Raw genomic sequence first — 17,301 nt, 5'->3', positions numbered from 1 at the left:
AATGGTTAAAACATCTGATGAGAAGTGTGTTTGTGGCATATGTGCCTACTGAACAAGCTTTCAAGCTAAGCATATTGTGTTAGCATTACAGCAGGACACAGCACCTGTCTGAAGGTAGCTAATGTTAAAAAAAAATATTGGTACATCTCAGACCCGATTATCATTTGAGTAAATGATGTAAGGAGTTCCAGGAGTAGATTGGATTGAAAAGATACCCTAGAAGACAGAGATGATCCACTTCTGCATTATGACCAAGAAAACAATACGATTATGTCCATGTGGTTATGACAGTTGAGTGTTGATTCAAAGACAAAATATCAGGTCATTATCTTTGCAACTTTCCCTGTTCATTGTGGATCTTTTGAAATTGTACTCTGATGTATGTATTCATATACTAACAAAAGGTTAGTATATGAATGAGTGACCTGCATCATTAACATTCATGGTCATGCTTGAGTCTCAAATAGCAATCAAGACTCAAGCATGACCAGATGTTAATTTATCCTTCTATTACTTTTTTTAAGGTAAAAGATGAACTTTGACTGCCTAGAAACTCTGGATATATGTGTCTGTTATTCTACCCTTTCCCATATTGTGTGGAATGAAACTGAATAGTCTACCATTTCAATATGTAGAACTAAAGATACATAATGATGCACACTAAACACAAGGATGCACCCCGTATGAAATAAAAAAATATCTGCTGATTGCTCCAAGGCAAACTACTAGTTGTTCATTTAAGGGTAATCAAATGCAAATGACATACTTATTGGGTTACAAGACATTTTCTGCATAAGAAAAAAAGACAGAATGAAAGTCGGTTTTACAATTTTCTTTATGAAATTAAATGTAATCCCCTCCAAAGAGGGAAAGAGAAAGTGCAAGAATGATTCTGTACATGCTTCTAGCTTTCTATAACTGAAGGCTGGTCAGCTACAATTGGACCCTGCAATTTTTGCATCCCACTGCTGAATGCTTGCTCCCCTGGAATAATGTCATGCCAGGGTAGGTTGGGTTCTTCACTTTTAATTTCACAGTACCAGGAAATCCCTAAACAATGGGATTCAGTCAGTTATGGCTTCTATCTATTTTACTATTGTAAGGCAAATCTTTTATCTAATCAAAAGATACAGAGAGAAAGAGTGCCATCAATTTTCAAGTGGTTAGTATCTGAATATACACTCTCCATAAAAATTGGCAAATCCGTGTCCCTGTCTTCTCTTAAGCACCTCACCTCCTCTGCAGAGTGTTGCATAGGTGACATACCATAGTTCCAAATAATACTGCTTAGTTTGTAAGTACCTGGCATGTCTTTAGATAAATCTACATATTGTATCTTTAGGAATATAGGTCAGCCTTTCTTCCATGTTGTGCCTCCTAGATATGCCTGGACTATAGCTCCCAGAATCCACAAAACCTCACTACACCTATTTTGGAATTCTTGGAATGGAACTTCCACACAATTGGAGGACATCAAGTTGTGGAAGGTTGATACAGGCTTCCAAATGTTGGCTTTCTTCAATGGAAATGAAGAGGCAAAAGAGGCATCAAGTTAAAACCTGACAAGACAGATTACAAACTTACAAAATACAGTTATTTGCACTGTTACATAAATAAAAATTTTATAAACATTGAAAAAAAGTATTGTTGGCCAGGAGCTATGAGAAAGGAAAAGAAATTAAAAGGTAATTTAGGCTCATTTCCCCTCCCCTATATACATTAACTCAATTAGGCTACAAGTGTCCTGGCTCTTAGCCACACTTCAGGTAGGTTAATCAACTACTGGTTCCAGATCAGCTGTTTGGATAACGTGGTGGTGTTTGATCTCTGGGAATGCTCAGGCTGTTCTGGATTTCTGAAAATTTGGGTAGGAGGAAGGTAGAACCTCATCACCCCAGGAAAATGGGCACCAGTAAGCATGTCAAATAACTGCTCAGAGCAAATGGCCGAGAAGTGATGGCAGCTGCTCATCTCTGTTGTCTTTTTCCTGTCAGTCTTTTTGAATCCCGAAATAAAGGTTCCCAGATGAAAGGGAGGTCCAGAATAAAAGGGACAAAAATAAGGAAGTTTTTAAAAAAATTCTGACATCCGTCTTCTCCTGGGTACTCATCCGTATGGGCAGTCTGGATTCATTTTCACTGACGTACACACATGCACACGTACACAACAAGATCATATAACACTTTGAAGCTCTTCCAGTTGATCCAAAGGGAAAGAGTCAGGAGGGAGAGGATGCTAAGCCAGAGGTGGAGGCAGTGCTTGGGCTTGCAGGACAGAAGCATAAAGTGCTGTCTCAAAAGGGATTCAGGCACAAGGTCAGGCTGCTTCCACTTATTTTCGAAACGGTGCCAGCCTGCTGATATTCTGCCAGAAGTTTGAAGGTTTGCGTTTGGGCTCTGCTAGCATGAAGACTTGCTGCTGGGGAAGGTTTGTAGGCAGAGTAGGGTGTTTCTGGCGCATCAAGAAATCATAATACGTCCTAGTGATCACTGCTGATGAAATGAGCAAAGAAAAAAAAATGTATTTTAAAGTTGCGTCTTCTGCTCTGCCTCCTCTGAGAACAAGAGTGTTTCATTCTCAATATGTCTGTTGTTGTTTTTTACCCAAATTGCAATCTGATGCTTTAAGCGCTGTTGTTAAGCAGCAAACCATTACTGTGAATACATGGGAAGAAAGGAGGAGGACTATATCCTCTGCAGCTTGTGTCTCAGTTATTTCTCTCAAAACTTTATTTACCAGACTTCTTCACTCTCACACCTCTAGATGTAGTGGGATTGCAACTCCCACTGAAGTTGCATTTGTCAAACATTTGGAGAATGCCAGAATAGTAATAGCTATTCTAGGATGTGGGCCTAATTATTAGGTTGTAAAACAATGCAAAACACATGAGGACAGGGATGTCAAACTCGATTTCATTGAGGGCGCATCAGGCTTGTATTTGACCTTGGGGCCGGGGTGGGTGTGGCCAGAGCAGGCATGGTCTGCTTGGTGTCACTCATGTCAGGGGCGCCTATGGCGGACCGAGTGCTCCGCTAGTGAAAGCGGGCTCCTGAGCTCCATTTCTGGCTGCGACAGCCTCCTGCAACTCTGCCAGTGAAAACAAAGCTCAGGAGGGCCACATATGGCTCTCTTGAGCTCTGTTTTTGCTGGCAGAGGGTTGCAGGCCGTCATAGCAGGAAACAGAGCTTGGGAGCCCGTTTTCGCTGGCAGAGGCACTGCGGGCCAGTCCCTCACTGTTTGCAGAGTGGCCCCATGGGCCAGATCTAAGCACCCCGTGGGCCAGATCTGACCCGTGGGCCTTGAGTTTGACACCCCTGCATGAGGATGTCAGATTGAAAAATAGTGTTGTCTTAAGATGGGCAATTAAATATTTGTCATATCTGAGTTTGGGAAACTAACGTGCTCTTAATACAGACTCCAATTATTTCAGTTTGCAGTGTATCACTGCTACAATTCAAGGGGCTACTAATGGTCTCGTGCCTATCATGCAATTTAAGCAGCTTATCCTTGGCTCTGGAAAAGACATGTGAGAAACTTGCACGCCTCCTGTTTCTCCAGACAAAGTACCGTCTCCTCATTAAATTTAAAAACACTGCCATACTAGAAAGAAGTATGAACAACATGCTGGCGTTTACATGCAGTTCAGTCAAGGGTGGAGGGGCACCCCATTCCATCTCCACATTTTAAAATAGTTAGAAAGTCAATAAAATCAACATGATGTAAAACCTTTCATGCATTACTGTTTTCAATAAACCACTCAATGCTGTGACTTCCCTGTCCCAGCAGGGGACAGCATCTGAACAACCTTATCTAGGCTTAAAATTTAGGAAAAGTCAATTTAGTAGTTATTTGTCTGGGGAATGTCCAAGGAATACTAGAACTATAACCTAGTCATGGGGAATTCTGGAAGTTGATCCACAAGTTGATCTTAAAGTTGGTTAAGTCTGAGAAACACTTGTCTAGACTGACATGTTAAAAAGCACATTCTCCCAAGAAGGAAGTGGTAAAACCTTTCCTAATTACTCCACGAAAATTACATGGATGGTAATTACATGGTAACCTCATGCCCTGAGGTTACCTGGAATTAAGTTCAGCTTGACAAAGATTCCTGTACCACCAAATAAAGCCAAATTATTCTAAAGTAATTACTTGCATTTTGAATAGTTTTTTTTAACTGCAGCTTCTAAACATAACCAAGGATAATTGGATCATAGCCTATTAACTGTAATAATTTTGGGCCATTGAGCTGTGATGTTTATTTTAGGGGAGAGTTAACAAGGAGGGCAGACATCTCTCTTGACTTGCCTTTTGGCTTTCCACTCTGATTTTGTTTGCTGGCATTAAGCATAGCTTGTTTCTTCTGCATTTCAGTGATGGAGAAACCTTGAAGATGAAAGGGAAGCTGTTAATCCAACAAGGCTTTTCTAGCCATGTCATGCAAACATATGCATGGGAGGGGGGAAACAAGGGACGTATCAAGCAGAAAATCTCAATGCATGCAATAGAAACGATACCAAGCAGTATAAGGAAGATAGATTAAGGTCTGAGGAGGAAAGCGATAGGAATGGAAACTATGAAAATATGAAATTAAAGTTGTTCAGAAAACAGTCTAGTTTTCAGGAAGGATTTTTTAAGAGGAAGAACTCGATTTGTAAGGCTAAAAGGTTGCTGCAGGCAATGGGTCTCCATGGGATATGCTACTGCAGTCTTCTTCAAACTTCTCCAGATACATTGAGCCTATAATCCCTATAATTCCCTGTCAGCCTAACAATTCACAGGGCTGGCTGGCAATTCTAGGAGTTAAGACCCAACAGACTGGAAATGCATTAATTTGGAAGATACTAATGTAGGGAATCCTATGGCTTTCCAGATTTTACTGAATTGTAAAACTCTCAGCATTCCTCATCATTGGCCATACAAGTAGCCCTCAATTTGTGATCATAACTGAGCCCAAAATTTTGGTTTTAAATTGTTGAGTCATTATGTGACTGGACTCAATTTTACAACCATTTTTATGATGGCCATTAAGTGAATCACCTTGGTTGTTAAGCAAACCATGTGACCATAAATCTGAATTCAAATTTTTTTGCCATAAAACAGCAAAAAACCTTTACATGACCCTATGATACTGCAGCCATCCATAAATGCCATAAGTTGCCAAGCACTCAAAATGCAATCACATGACCACTGAGGTGGTATGGCAACCATAACAAGGATAACAAGCATAATTAACTCTTTTTTTCCAGTTTGCCATAACTTTGAAACTTTGTTAAGCAACCAGTCATAAGTTGAGAACTGCCCTAGTCACTGGTTACTCATCAGCATATTAAGGGCCACTGTTCTCTATCTTGTACTTACGAATACTCTGCAAAGCTAGATTTCTAAGATAAGAACTTCAGTTCTTAGTTCAAATCAAGATTAGGAAAACTGAAAAAATTATATGTGATAGAAATTCTTGCAGTTATGTGACTCTTGAGAATATAGAGTCAATAACAAAGTGGGAACATTTTAAAAATTTAATACATAAGTGTAGGAAACCCAAAGGTGCTTTTTCAAGAGGCAACTGGACTTTCTGGTAATTGTGAAATTGATCTGTCTTATTCTTTCATTGAGAAGTTGGAGCTGAACCAGAAAGTCTAGTTGCCTCTTGAAAAAGCACCTTTGGGACAACCATGACCTCGATGACTAAGAATATCCATAGACAACGTGTAGGAAACTTCAATAAAAGTCATTCTCAGCATAATGGTTCCCACTGATAGTTCCTAGCAATTGCATACCTGTTTCCTGGTCAAGCTGAACCTGCTTCCTTTCATTCTCAAATGCCTTGAGCCAGCGTTGCTTCTGTTCTGGTTTCTTTGCACAGAATAAATGGACTTCTTCAGTGTCCTGGCAATGCAGTTTGAATGCATTTTTAATAGTAATATTGAAATCTTTATCCTTTCCATCTTCCACATCCAGAATCTCCATAAGATCCATGTTGATCCGACTCTTATAATAGAGGATGTCACGCCGTAGGAGATCCTGAGGGGAAAAAAGCAAGCATATTTCGGTGCTTCTCCGATGCAACAACGGTTAGCCAAAGAACAACAATTTCCCATGTACAGACTAATGGTATAGATTTTTAAAAACTCCCTATCTGATTTGAAACAAAAATTACTTTCAGGATTGACATTAAATTCCTTTTTTATGCTTTACAGCACTCTCTGAGCGGTTTACAGCATGGGTGTCAAACACAAGGCCCATGGGTTGAATCCGGCCTGTGATCTGGTTGGATCTGGTCCATGGGGCCATCCTGGAAAATGTAAGGGGCCGGCCCATGTCACTTCAGCCCGGTCTACCCAATGCAAAGAGGAAACATGGGGCCAGCATGGCTTTGACCTGGTCTACCTAGTGCAAAGAGAAAACATGCCAGCAGTTTGGGGAATGGTGTCAAGCTGTCCATGCCCACCCAGTCAGCCATGCCCAGTGAGTGGCATCAAGCTGTCCACGCCCACCCAGTTGGCCACAGCCACCCAGTCAGCCATGCCCACACTGCCCCCAGAGGTCAATTATTGCTCTGTTGCACCTCTCATGAAATTGAGTTTGACATCCCTGGTTTACAAAGTAAGCATATTGCCCCCAACAATCTGGGTCCTCATTTTACCGACCTTGGATGAAAGGCTGAGTCAACCTTGAGCTGGTGAGCTCCTGCAGTGGGTACAATTAGCGTGCAATACTGCATCCTAACAACTGTGCCAACACAGCTCAGATCCTTTGAGGATTCTCACTTAGGCACGTATTTTAATGCCTAACTGGATGGATACATGTAATAGTTGGAAATATTTGTAGAATCCTTTGTCTTACCATACATCTGTAGAATTTAAATTCCAAGGAATTCTGGTAGATTTAATTTGATAGCATTTTCATCTGCATCTTTTCCCTAAATATGTAACTTTCCTGCAGCGTTGCGGAATAGTTCACAACAGGCTTTTTCCATTAATGACCTTAGCACAAAGGCACAGAAAGCCAGCCTGAAAGAAACTTCAGCCTTATAGGCATTTTGGTAGAGTTCTCTCCCTGCCCCTCTCCCGGAGTCTTTCCTTGATCTATTTAAACCAGGGGTGTCCAACCTTGGTAACGTTAAGCCTGGAGGACTTCAACTCCCAGAATTCTGCCAGCAAAGCTGGCTGGGAGTCCTCAGTTAAGTCCTCCAGTTAACGTACCAAGGTTGGACACCCCTGATTTAAACGATGGTGCTTAGTGTAATAGATCACCCCGCTCCCAACACACTGTCATGTTCTTTGAGCAAACTGCTTGAATGCCAAGTGTTAAAATGCAACTGAGCAAAGATGTAATTTTGCTGCCACCAGGAGACAGTGCATGCGGGCAGAAGCAGCAGTAGCTCTTGGCTTACCTTCTTGCAGCATACAAGTTGGTGATCAAAGAGGAAGAACATTCTTTGATGGCTTTTTGCCTGAGGCTGGGAAATTTTGGTTAACTCCCCAGAGTAGATGAGTTCAGAACTCTTAACAAGGACATCTTCACCCTGTCAATCAAAACAGAAGGGCACATCACCTTCTTTCCAGAGAAGAGGATAAGCAACATACAGCAGCTTAGTACTGAAAGTCTCTAGGGTCACAAATGGCTTATTATTCATCTTCCAACTTTGCACCCTCTGGGTTAGTTTTATTAAGACTAAAACTCAGGGCATCCACATAAAAGTGTTTGCTACTATTCCAAGTCAATTTTTCTTCTTTTCTCCCTTGCCCTTTGGAAATAGGGAGAGTGTTTGAAACAATGTGTGATGATCTTAGTGTTTTTTTTTTAAGCTATTCTTATTTTTAAGAAGAATCAGACTCCACTTGGGAAGTGGCACAGTTAATTTTACATAAATCAGTCTATATCAAGTGACTTATCATTGCCAATCATTCTTAAACATTTTATTATGTACAAAACAAATGATCTTGCAAATAGAAAATTACTTGGAATAACTAAATATCTACAACTTTAAAAATAAGCCTAAGTCATACTTTCCTGAGGGTTCCCATGGGTTTTACACCATCTGGCTATGTAAGTCGTGTGTGTGTGTGTGTGTGTGTTTGTGTGTGTGTATGTATGGTATTCAGCTTTGTTTGGGTATTTTCCCACGTCATTATAGTTGTGCTTTTAAAGTTGTAGCAACGTTTCGGCAGAATCTCATTTGCCAGATTCTGCTGAAACGTTGCTACAACTTTAAAAGCACAACTATAATGACGTGGGAAAATACCCAAACAAAGCTGAATACCATACATATAAATACCCGTGAAAACTTAAGAAAACATATATATGTATGTATGTACATTTACTCAAAAACTTTAACAGCATTTGCTGTGGATAACTTCAGTGTATTTGGCTTTGTGTTAGACTGTGCCCAATATATGATTAGCTCAAAAGAAGGTCTTCCCTTTATCAACCCGTTTTGTTTTCTCAGAAAGACAGATAGAGGAAAATGCTTCTCTACTTTTTTAGCTTTTGACAGATGACCATATGATGTGCTTGTGTTGATAACCATTAAGGAAAAGGTGACAATTCATATCACTTAAGGCTCTGAAGTACAGAACATTATAAACAGAAGCAGAGTCTATTTTCAACAAATGCCATCCATTTGAAAACAAAGTGGAAGACATTAATTACAGTCAAAACGTTCCTGGGTAACTGTAATTCAGACTAAGAATTCATTTAGCTTAATTGTGGTTTTTATTCTAAGCATCTGGCCCCAACATATAGGAATATTTGCAAATTTATAAATAGGATTATTTAATAAGAAGCAGATGGAAATAGTAGATTAATTTATCAATTAAAATATGTAAAAATTTATTAATTTGGGTGAGATGGTATATGGTATTTCCTTGCCCAGTAGAAGAGTTGTGAGTTTGTGCACATCAGCAAAGATAATGCTCATGTGACTCCTTATTTTGAAGATGTTTGCATTTTACCTCCCAATCTTCTATTGAGCTCTGCCACTGAGCAATTTTGTCTATATTTTCCAAACGCCTCTTCCTTTCATTGATGAGCCGTGCTACATTTTTCATGGCATTCAAAGCAGCTTCAACATCTTTAAAATCCCTACAAATGAAATAGATTCCTTTAGAGATATGAGCATAAATTGAACAAAAATGTAAAGAACTAGACTTCTACTCCTATGTACCAGAAATTGGCAAGGAAATTATGGGTCAAAATAAAATATATCTACCTCTATCTCATTTGAGAAAGAGAGAGAAAGAGAGAGAGAGAAACAGAGACAGAGAGACTGCAATGAATGTCATCACCCCAATATTAATTTTCTCTCTACTTATTTGGAGAACTTACAATCACTGTACTTAACATTTTGATACTGGATTATTATTTTTCTAAAGTACAAACCTTTGCAATCACTATCAGTTATGCTGATTGTTCTTAAATATTTGTTTTTCCAAGTGTTGAAGTAGTATTAACCCCCACCCCCACCCTGTTGATTCTGCAGGGAAATGGATTATTATTTTCCTATCTCTGTTGCAATTTATGCCGCTGCATTTAAAAAAAAACCTACACTAATCATTTGCAATCATTCTGTTACAAGGAAACTAGTTTTTAAATGTGATCGGGGGGAGGGCGGGGATGTAATTTGCCCATCAAGGTGAATAACCTGTTAGATCCCTAAGACTGTTTAAATTTAATTACAAGGAATGTTACCAAACAAAAGGTGTTAGGATAACTAAAAAAATAACATTTTTCTTTTCATCTAATTTTTATTCCTCACTTCTCCTTACCTATGCTGTGGATTGGTATATTTCAGCAATTCTGCAAGCTGTAGGGGATACTTGCAAATTTTCTGCACTGGCGTTAGGAGAAAACCATCCAGAGAGATATCAATCATCTTCTGAAGGAGACGGCATGCTTCGAAGAAATAGACATATTTGTTCACTTTGGTAAGCCGGGAAAGCTCCATACAAGCATTTGGGTGATTGTTGCAGTATTCTGAATAGATCTGGAATTCATTTTGCTGAATTGGAAGGCAAAATATTATATTATGGAGAACAAGATCAATTTTATTTTTGAAACCAAAATAATCCAGTCTAACACAAAACACAAATGAAAGTAGTTTAAAATACTATACATGAGTGCAACATCACGTGAAATCTTGAACAATAAGATTAATCCAATGGGAAAACAGAAGAATACCTTAGGCCAGCCTTTCTCAATTGGAGTTCCACTAGAGGTTGTGATTTTAAAAAAAATCATTGTTTTTTAATTTCACGTCACACAATACAAGCACTCACAGTAATAGAATTTTTTACACACCACAACTCAGATTGCAGTTTATACTAATATTCCTGAACTGTCAATATAATAATTTTTAAGCAGGGGTTCCCTGGAAATTATGTCAGGGATTTTCTCCAGGTAGGAAAGTGTAAAATTATATTGACAGACTAAATTTGAAAATGAAACTGCTAGCACACCTTAAGAGGGAGTTTTTTAAAAAGATAAATGTATCCCTTTGGTTTTTACCCTGCTAGTCATGACTGACTTTAAAGGGCAGTGTTCATCTCTGTTTCCTAAGCCAAAGAGCCAGAGTTGTCTGGAGATTTTTTCCATGGTCATGTGGCCAGCATGACAACCCACCTCAGCAAAGAGAGTATGGTGAAATATGTAATGCTATTATGTTCCTGCATGCCTATATGTGGTACCTATTCATCTATTTGCATTTGCATGCTTTGAATTTCTAGGTTGACAGGAGTTCACTCCATCTCCGGGCATTCGGGTCTTGAACTGCTGAGCTGCGGACCTTTAATGGTCTAAAATTCAGTGTCTTAACCACTGAGCCATTGTGTCCCACTTGAGAGAAAGAGGCAAAAATGGGGTATCTTGTAGGTATAACCAGCTCTATAACCTTGCATAGAGAAGCCACTCAAACATTTTAGTCTACTGCTTAAGACTGAGGCAGACATTTTGTAAATGTACTGCAATTCCTAATAATTCCCCTTGAGTTTGAAGCAGTTTTTTTTCAAACTTGGAAACTTAAAGATGTATGGACTGCAACACTAGTATTCACAGCTAGGTATAAATAAGGGAAATTGGTGAATACTCTTTCTATAGTTAGTCCTCCTTTTTATGTGTTATCAGATTTTAAGCTTTAACGTTGCATTGTTTGTTAGTTTGTTTGCCAGTCATCTTATCTCAGGGTATCTCAACTTACAATCATAAAAGATAAAAATTGTATAAACTAAAAACATAAAGTTAATAAACTACAATTATCTGAATGTCCTTGTCAATGTTTTCTTCTTTCAGGCTACAGTTGTAAGTATAATTTCCAGAAATAGGGTTCACTGAGTTCAATGAAACTTTGGAGAGAGCATTCTTAATACATCAGCCATTCCATCACAGGTGTGTGTGGGGGGGCATTTCTTAGAATTTCCTGTCCAGAAGAGACATTGCTCAGAATTCTTGGAGGCACCTGAAGGGTATGGATGTTTTTCACTTTGGGATAGTGTCACCTAACTGCAATTTCCAGAATGTCTTATAAACCTGGCCTTTAGCTAGCTTATTTGCACAAATGTCAACTTACATATTCCAAGAAGCAAGAGCCAACTTCACTTAGGTGTGGGCAATCTTTGTTGAATTTCTTCTCCAAGGCTTTAACAAATTTTTTCTGGCATTTGTAGATATCCTCAATATTCCCAAATATAGTCTTCAATTGCTCTTCTGTGAACATGTCTGCTCGTTTACGGCACTGTTTTATATAGCCCTAGAAAGGATCAAGATTTGTAAGGCAGAATCAAAATAATCTGCAGTTCCACTCTGTCTTGATCAGAACGGTAGATAGAAGAATATAATGATGCTATAGCAACTTAGCTCTTATTAACATGCAATGAAAAGACTAATTGTTATACAAACAAATCTGGAATTTCTGCATTCAAAACTCAAAAGACTGATACCTAAGACGCTTTTAAGATGTCCATAATTACAGACAGACATAACACAAGCCTTACATTAAATGAAACTAAATTGCATCTATATGTCATACTAAAAAAAAAACACCATACTCTACAATTGTAAGAAATGATTCACTGGCACTTTATTCAGTTTGGTTTTCTCAGATTCCTGATAAAATTTTATATAAGATGATGATGAGTCACAAAGAGAATATGCATATTTCAGCAAAACATTGAACTTATTTTTTCTTCTGTTATGGACACTTAACATTAGAACCAACATTTAAAAAGCACAACAAAGAAAGTTCTTCCTGCATCAACTCAGGAAGTTCAGACTGCCCCAGGAGCTATTGATGCAGTTTTGCAGAGGAATTATTGAGTCTGTCATCTGTACTTCTATAACTGCCTGATTTGGTACGGCAACCAAATAGCACAGATACAGACTCCAACAGATAGTTAAGACTGCAGAAAGAACAATTGTAACCAGCCTGCCTTCCATAGAAAGCCTATATATTGCATGGGTCAGAAGGAGTGCTAAGAAGATATTTGCAGACCCCTCACATCCTGGACATAAACTGTTTAAATTCCTCCCTTTGGGATGGCACTATCAGACATTAGACAATGGGACAGTTTTTTCCTTTGTTCTATCACTCTGCTGCACACTTAATTCTCATAGTGCTGTCTAATGTCTATGTGTATTTACCCATGTAGCAAGGCTGTAGTATTATTCTTTATCCTTCTTTTATTAGTAGTATTTTGTAAGTATCATTTTGTAATTATTTTTATTGATATTATTATGATTATTTTTATTATTATTATCCTGTTGCTTTGCATGTATACTGAGTGCTTCTGTACCACAAGCTTCCTTGTCTGTCTAATCACACTTGGCCAAATAAAGCATTCAATTCAATTCAATTCAAAATAGGTCGAATTGGTAGAAATTGTCATATTCTTGTGGTCTCTCAAATAAAGATTCCCTAAGGGATACAATGCTTAAGACCTATATAGAAGAAAGAGATTAATAGAGGATAAGAACAGATTTAAACTGAGTTCTGGGGAACAGCTAATATTGTACTCATCCACAAGAAAGGGTCTAGGGAAAAAGCTAGAAACTGTAGGTCAGTAAACTTAACATCTGTCCTAGGTCCTGTTCTGTTCAATGTATTTGTAAGTGATATAACAAAAGGATTGCTAGGTAAAGTTTGTCTTTTTGCTGATGACACAAAGGTGTATAATAGAGTTGACATTCCTGGAGGTAATCCTAACATGGAAAACAATTTTGCATTGCTTGAAAATTGCTCAGAAAATGTGGAGACTGCAGCTCATTGTTTCTAAATGTAAGATCATGCTCTTGGTGAAAAAGATACTGGCAGGGTACAGTAGTGGGAGTAGTGTTAGGCAGAACAACATAAGAAAATGATTTAGATATACTGATAGAGATGACATTATGGCCAGGCAGCTGTGAAGGTAAGCAAAATGCTCAGATGCATCACTAGAGGAAACACCAACAAGAAAAATGAGGTCTTAATCTTGCTATATAGGGCTTTAGTTAGACCCCATTTGGAATACTATGTCCAGTTCTGGAGACCTCACTTAAAAAAAGATATTGATAAGATTGAGTGATTCCAGAGATGGGCAACCAAATGGTACAAGGTCTAAGGGACAAGAAATATCAGGAAAGATGGAGGAACTGAGCATGGTGGATAGAAGGGAAAAGGGGGACATGATTAAAATCTTCAAATATATTAAGGGTGTGAATAAGATTCTAGAAGGCAGTTTTTTCAACATTAAGCAAAAATTAAGAACACAAGGGTATAACCTCAAACTGTCAGTAGAGAAGTTCAAAAGTAATGTTAGAAAGAATAGTGGAATAGTGGAAACTTGGAATCTAGTTCTAGCGAAGGTAGTGAGTTAATCATCAGTAACTTAACTTAATGCTTGGGATAAACATATGTCCATCATCTGACAATAATTTAAAAAATAAATTAAAAAGTTAAAATTAAAAATAAATACTTTAAAAAGAAAAGAAAAACAAAGGGCAGAGTTAACAAATCACAAGGTCTTTTCTGCTGTCAGTTTTCTATGTTTCTAGAGTTTTTAAGAATTCTTTTTTTTTTCTTAAACATGAGCCAATCAATATCTTTGACCAAAGTACATTAGCAAACAACACATATTATCTATATGCTTCATTACCTCACAGATGTCTTTTAGGTGTTTGATGTAATCTCTTTCTGTGCTTAGAATTTCATTAATAACATTGGTTCTCATTTGATCCTTTGTTGTATGCCCCATTCCATAGCGATAAGCAGCATTTCTTCCATCTTCTTCCCGACCGTCTTCTAACTTCAGAGGATAGTCTTCAATTGGTTCATCCTGGTTTACTCGGAGCTGTATCACACATGCATTATTATCTTAACATTATTCAACTACTGAGAGGGAGGCGGAATTTGGGCATCCATGAGAAAATGTCAAATCTGTGAGATGTATTGTCTAGTGAGAATTTGAAAAGCCTTGGCTCAAGGTATGGATCTAAAAACCCCTAATTAATCTCTGTTCCATCTAATAATCCATTCATCTGTTTTGCTATTATTACATCTATTTCAATAGTAATATCTTTGCTTCCTTTCTAGAACGAAGAAAGTACTCTGAATATCCTTTCTCCAATATTTCTAGTACTGCTGCATTCTATTACTTTTTCAAGGACAACAAACTCTTTTAAGCATTTTAGAAGGAACATGCACCAGAGTTAGAGGTAACTGTAATGAGCCATAGACATATCATAGATGTGAAGAAGAAGAAAAAAACTTTTACTAATAAAGAGATCAGAAGCTATCTTAATAAAGGGTATGGGTTTCACAAGGAGGGGTTCTATGTTCCAGAGCTTAAGGATTGGAGCTGACTGTGTTTTTCTATGCAGGATTCTTAGAGGAAAGGGCAAAAATCTCGCTATAGATATTATCCACTTTTGTATATAATTGCCGGTGCTAAGCCTGGGAGTATTGATCCATCATAGTTTCCATTCAATAAGAACTGTAATATTCCACATCATAAATTTAATTTAAAAAATGGCAAAGCCTGTTGGAAATTCTGGGAACTGATATCCAATATATCAAGAATATGTTTTGAGAAGAAAATGATATAAAAAATTGTGCAGTTCAGATTCTCTTATTGTGTCCCTGTTCAGCACCTCCTGAACATCCAGTGTACTATAACAATTTATAATATTAAAGGTTAAGTATCTGCTTGATGGTTAATTAGGTAATTGGCCAGTAGGATCATTCAACAATGTTTTATCTTAGAAAATAACTTTATTCCCAGTATATAAAGAATCCGTTGGTAGTACTTATCCAACAGTATCTTTACTAAGGTGGATACAGAGCAAATGATAGCATATTATATGAGTAACATAAGACAGCTATTTAACATATATTCCTCAACTCTGCATCTTCATCCTAAAATATATTTTTATTTTACTCATACATCAAGTATTTATTACTTTTTTCTCTTCCATTCAAACTAAGACCATAGAAGGAACGTGAATGACATCGTTAACAATCTTGGACTGCATCCCCAGAGATATGGTGTTGAAATCATGGGAAGTGATAGTTCTTGTAAGATCAATGCAATTGCCAACATTTTTTTGTCTTTTTGAATAAACATGGGAAATAGACAAAACATCCAGTATAAATCCAAAAATAGGTTTACAGAGTTTAAAAAGACAGATAACTACAAATTATTGTTGTATGAAAAATATATTAAAACTAATAGCTAGCAATATTTAAACCACACAATGATGCATTCAAGTTCTCTTCTTTCCCAGTTCATTGATGAAAGGTTATATGGGTTCTTACCCTTATGAAGCTGGCTGGGAACCAGCCTTCATTCTCCATTATCCTGCCCCACCACCATTCTTTGTTAGTCGCATCCATGACTTCAACAACATCGCCAGCCTTGAAACCTAGTTCTTGGTCATCCATAGTGACATGATCCCAGAGTGCTTCTGCATAGACCACACCACCATCACTAATAAGCTGAAACAGAGAGCACAAAACATTTTCACAGGGTCATATTGGAGATATGAACCAATTTGCTGGTGAGGGAAAGGGCAAAAAGGGGGAGGGGATGTTTTTGCCGTACCTATTCAATAGGCTTTAATGGAGATGTTGTCACTGATCTAAGAAACAACAAAATTATGGCTTTGCTGAAATAAGTGCTGTTAAGTTTCTTATTCCTATCTTTTCTGTAAAACCAGGAACCTAAAGTTTGCTAATGATTAGAAACTGATTAGCAACTACTTAGTTTTATAATGTCAAGTTTGAGGAGGGGCACCATTTGCTTTGTTGTTAAAACGTGCATCCATTGCATTCAAACTACGTTTTTTCTTCTGTTCATTCATGTCCAATTCTTGGAGATTGCCTGGACAGTTTTCTTGGCGAGGTTCTTCAGAAGTGATTTGCCATTTCCGCCTTCATAGGGATGAGAAGTGACTGGCCCAAGCTCACCTAGCTATACAGGACTATAATTCACAGCCACACACCTCATAAGTATAATATCTGGTCTCATTCTTTAGATTTCCTCCTCTTCAGTCTTATAGATACTACAATTTCATCAATATAGGATCACAGATTCCCCTCCTTGAATTATATGCAGCCTAAAAACCAGAAACAATCATGTCTTTGCATTTAAAACACTAAAGGTTATTCTAATAAATAAAATAATAACCTCTACACATACCAAATGCTTGTCAACATCTGAGACTCTCATAATTTCTTGTGGCTATAGAAGCTGAAGAATGCTGGATGGCTGTTCACATGTATTTTGGAGCTTTATGCTGGACTAAAATTACCCCAAATTCTTGTGTCAAAAGTGTCATCACATTTACATTTTTGTTCAGGTTGAGTGGCCCAGTTGGTAAAGAATAGTTGAATAATCAGTCTTTGTGACTGTCGGTGTGCTCTTGCGAATAATTGAATTAAGAAGGGATAGTAACCCGCCTCTCCTAAAGAGATAGTGGAAATCTGTTTTCCACTAACTGAATTGCTAATTAAGAGTCTCAGTCCTGTGCATAAGCCATAAATCTATGCAAGAGTAAATATTTTTCATTTTCTCTTTTTATGGGAAAGACTTGGTGCTAAACAGACTTCATTCCTGCTTGCATTTCTCCAATCATCTATCAGCTGATATGGGAAGGGAAAAGAGATCTAGACAGAAGTCAGAAATCTGAGTTGCCATCATATATTCTCTTTCCTGAGAAAAGAAATATTTGAAATTCATCTATAACAGATGAATCAAATTAATCCAAGGAGGATTTTCCCCTCAAAGAAGCTGATATCAATGCAACTCTGATGATGATGATGATTATACAGCCTTT

At 37.8% G+C, this 17,301-nt stretch overlaps 1 protein-coding gene across 4 annotated transcripts in view; it reads right to left on the bottom strand.

The window, feature by feature from the left end:
* Positions 1–820: 820 nt before the first annotated feature.
* ARHGEF4 (Rho guanine nucleotide exchange factor 4) overlaps positions 821–17,301 on the bottom strand; it is a 158,013-nt gene continuing 141,532 nt past the window's right edge. The window contains exons 7-15 of one of the 4 annotated variants that reach the window (XM_026680455.2): positions 15,782–15,961; positions 14,124–14,318; positions 11,564–11,743; positions 9,768–10,000; positions 8,955–9,084; positions 7,394–7,525; positions 5,778–6,021; positions 4,306–4,383; positions 821–2,489 (exon numbers count right to left, since the gene is read on the bottom strand). In XM_026680455.2, the coding sequence (XP_026536240.2) occupies positions 2,332–2,489; positions 4,306–4,383; positions 5,778–6,021; positions 7,394–7,525; positions 8,955–9,084; positions 9,768–10,000; positions 11,564–11,743; positions 14,124–14,318; positions 15,782–15,961 (1,530 nt within the window). In that variant the 3' untranslated portion in view covers positions 821–2,331. Of the gene's footprint in view, positions 2,493–4,305; positions 4,384–5,777; positions 6,022–7,393; positions 7,526–8,954; positions 9,085–9,767; positions 10,001–11,563; positions 11,744–14,123; positions 14,319–15,781; positions 15,962–17,301 lie in introns of all 4 variants that reach the window. The other 3 variants (XM_087964785.1, XM_087964787.1, XM_087964786.1) reach the window with 3 other exon arrangements.

Source organism: Notechis scutatus, chromosome 4, assembly GCF_049901735.1.
Source record: "Notechis scutatus isolate UNSWTSFEM ecotype Mainland chromosome 4, rNotScu1.2, whole genome shotgun sequence".
Lineage (NCBI taxonomy): Eukaryota > Metazoa > Chordata > Lepidosauria > Squamata > Elapidae > Notechis > Notechis scutatus.
This window is presented reverse-complemented; position numbering and strand designations above follow the sequence as displayed.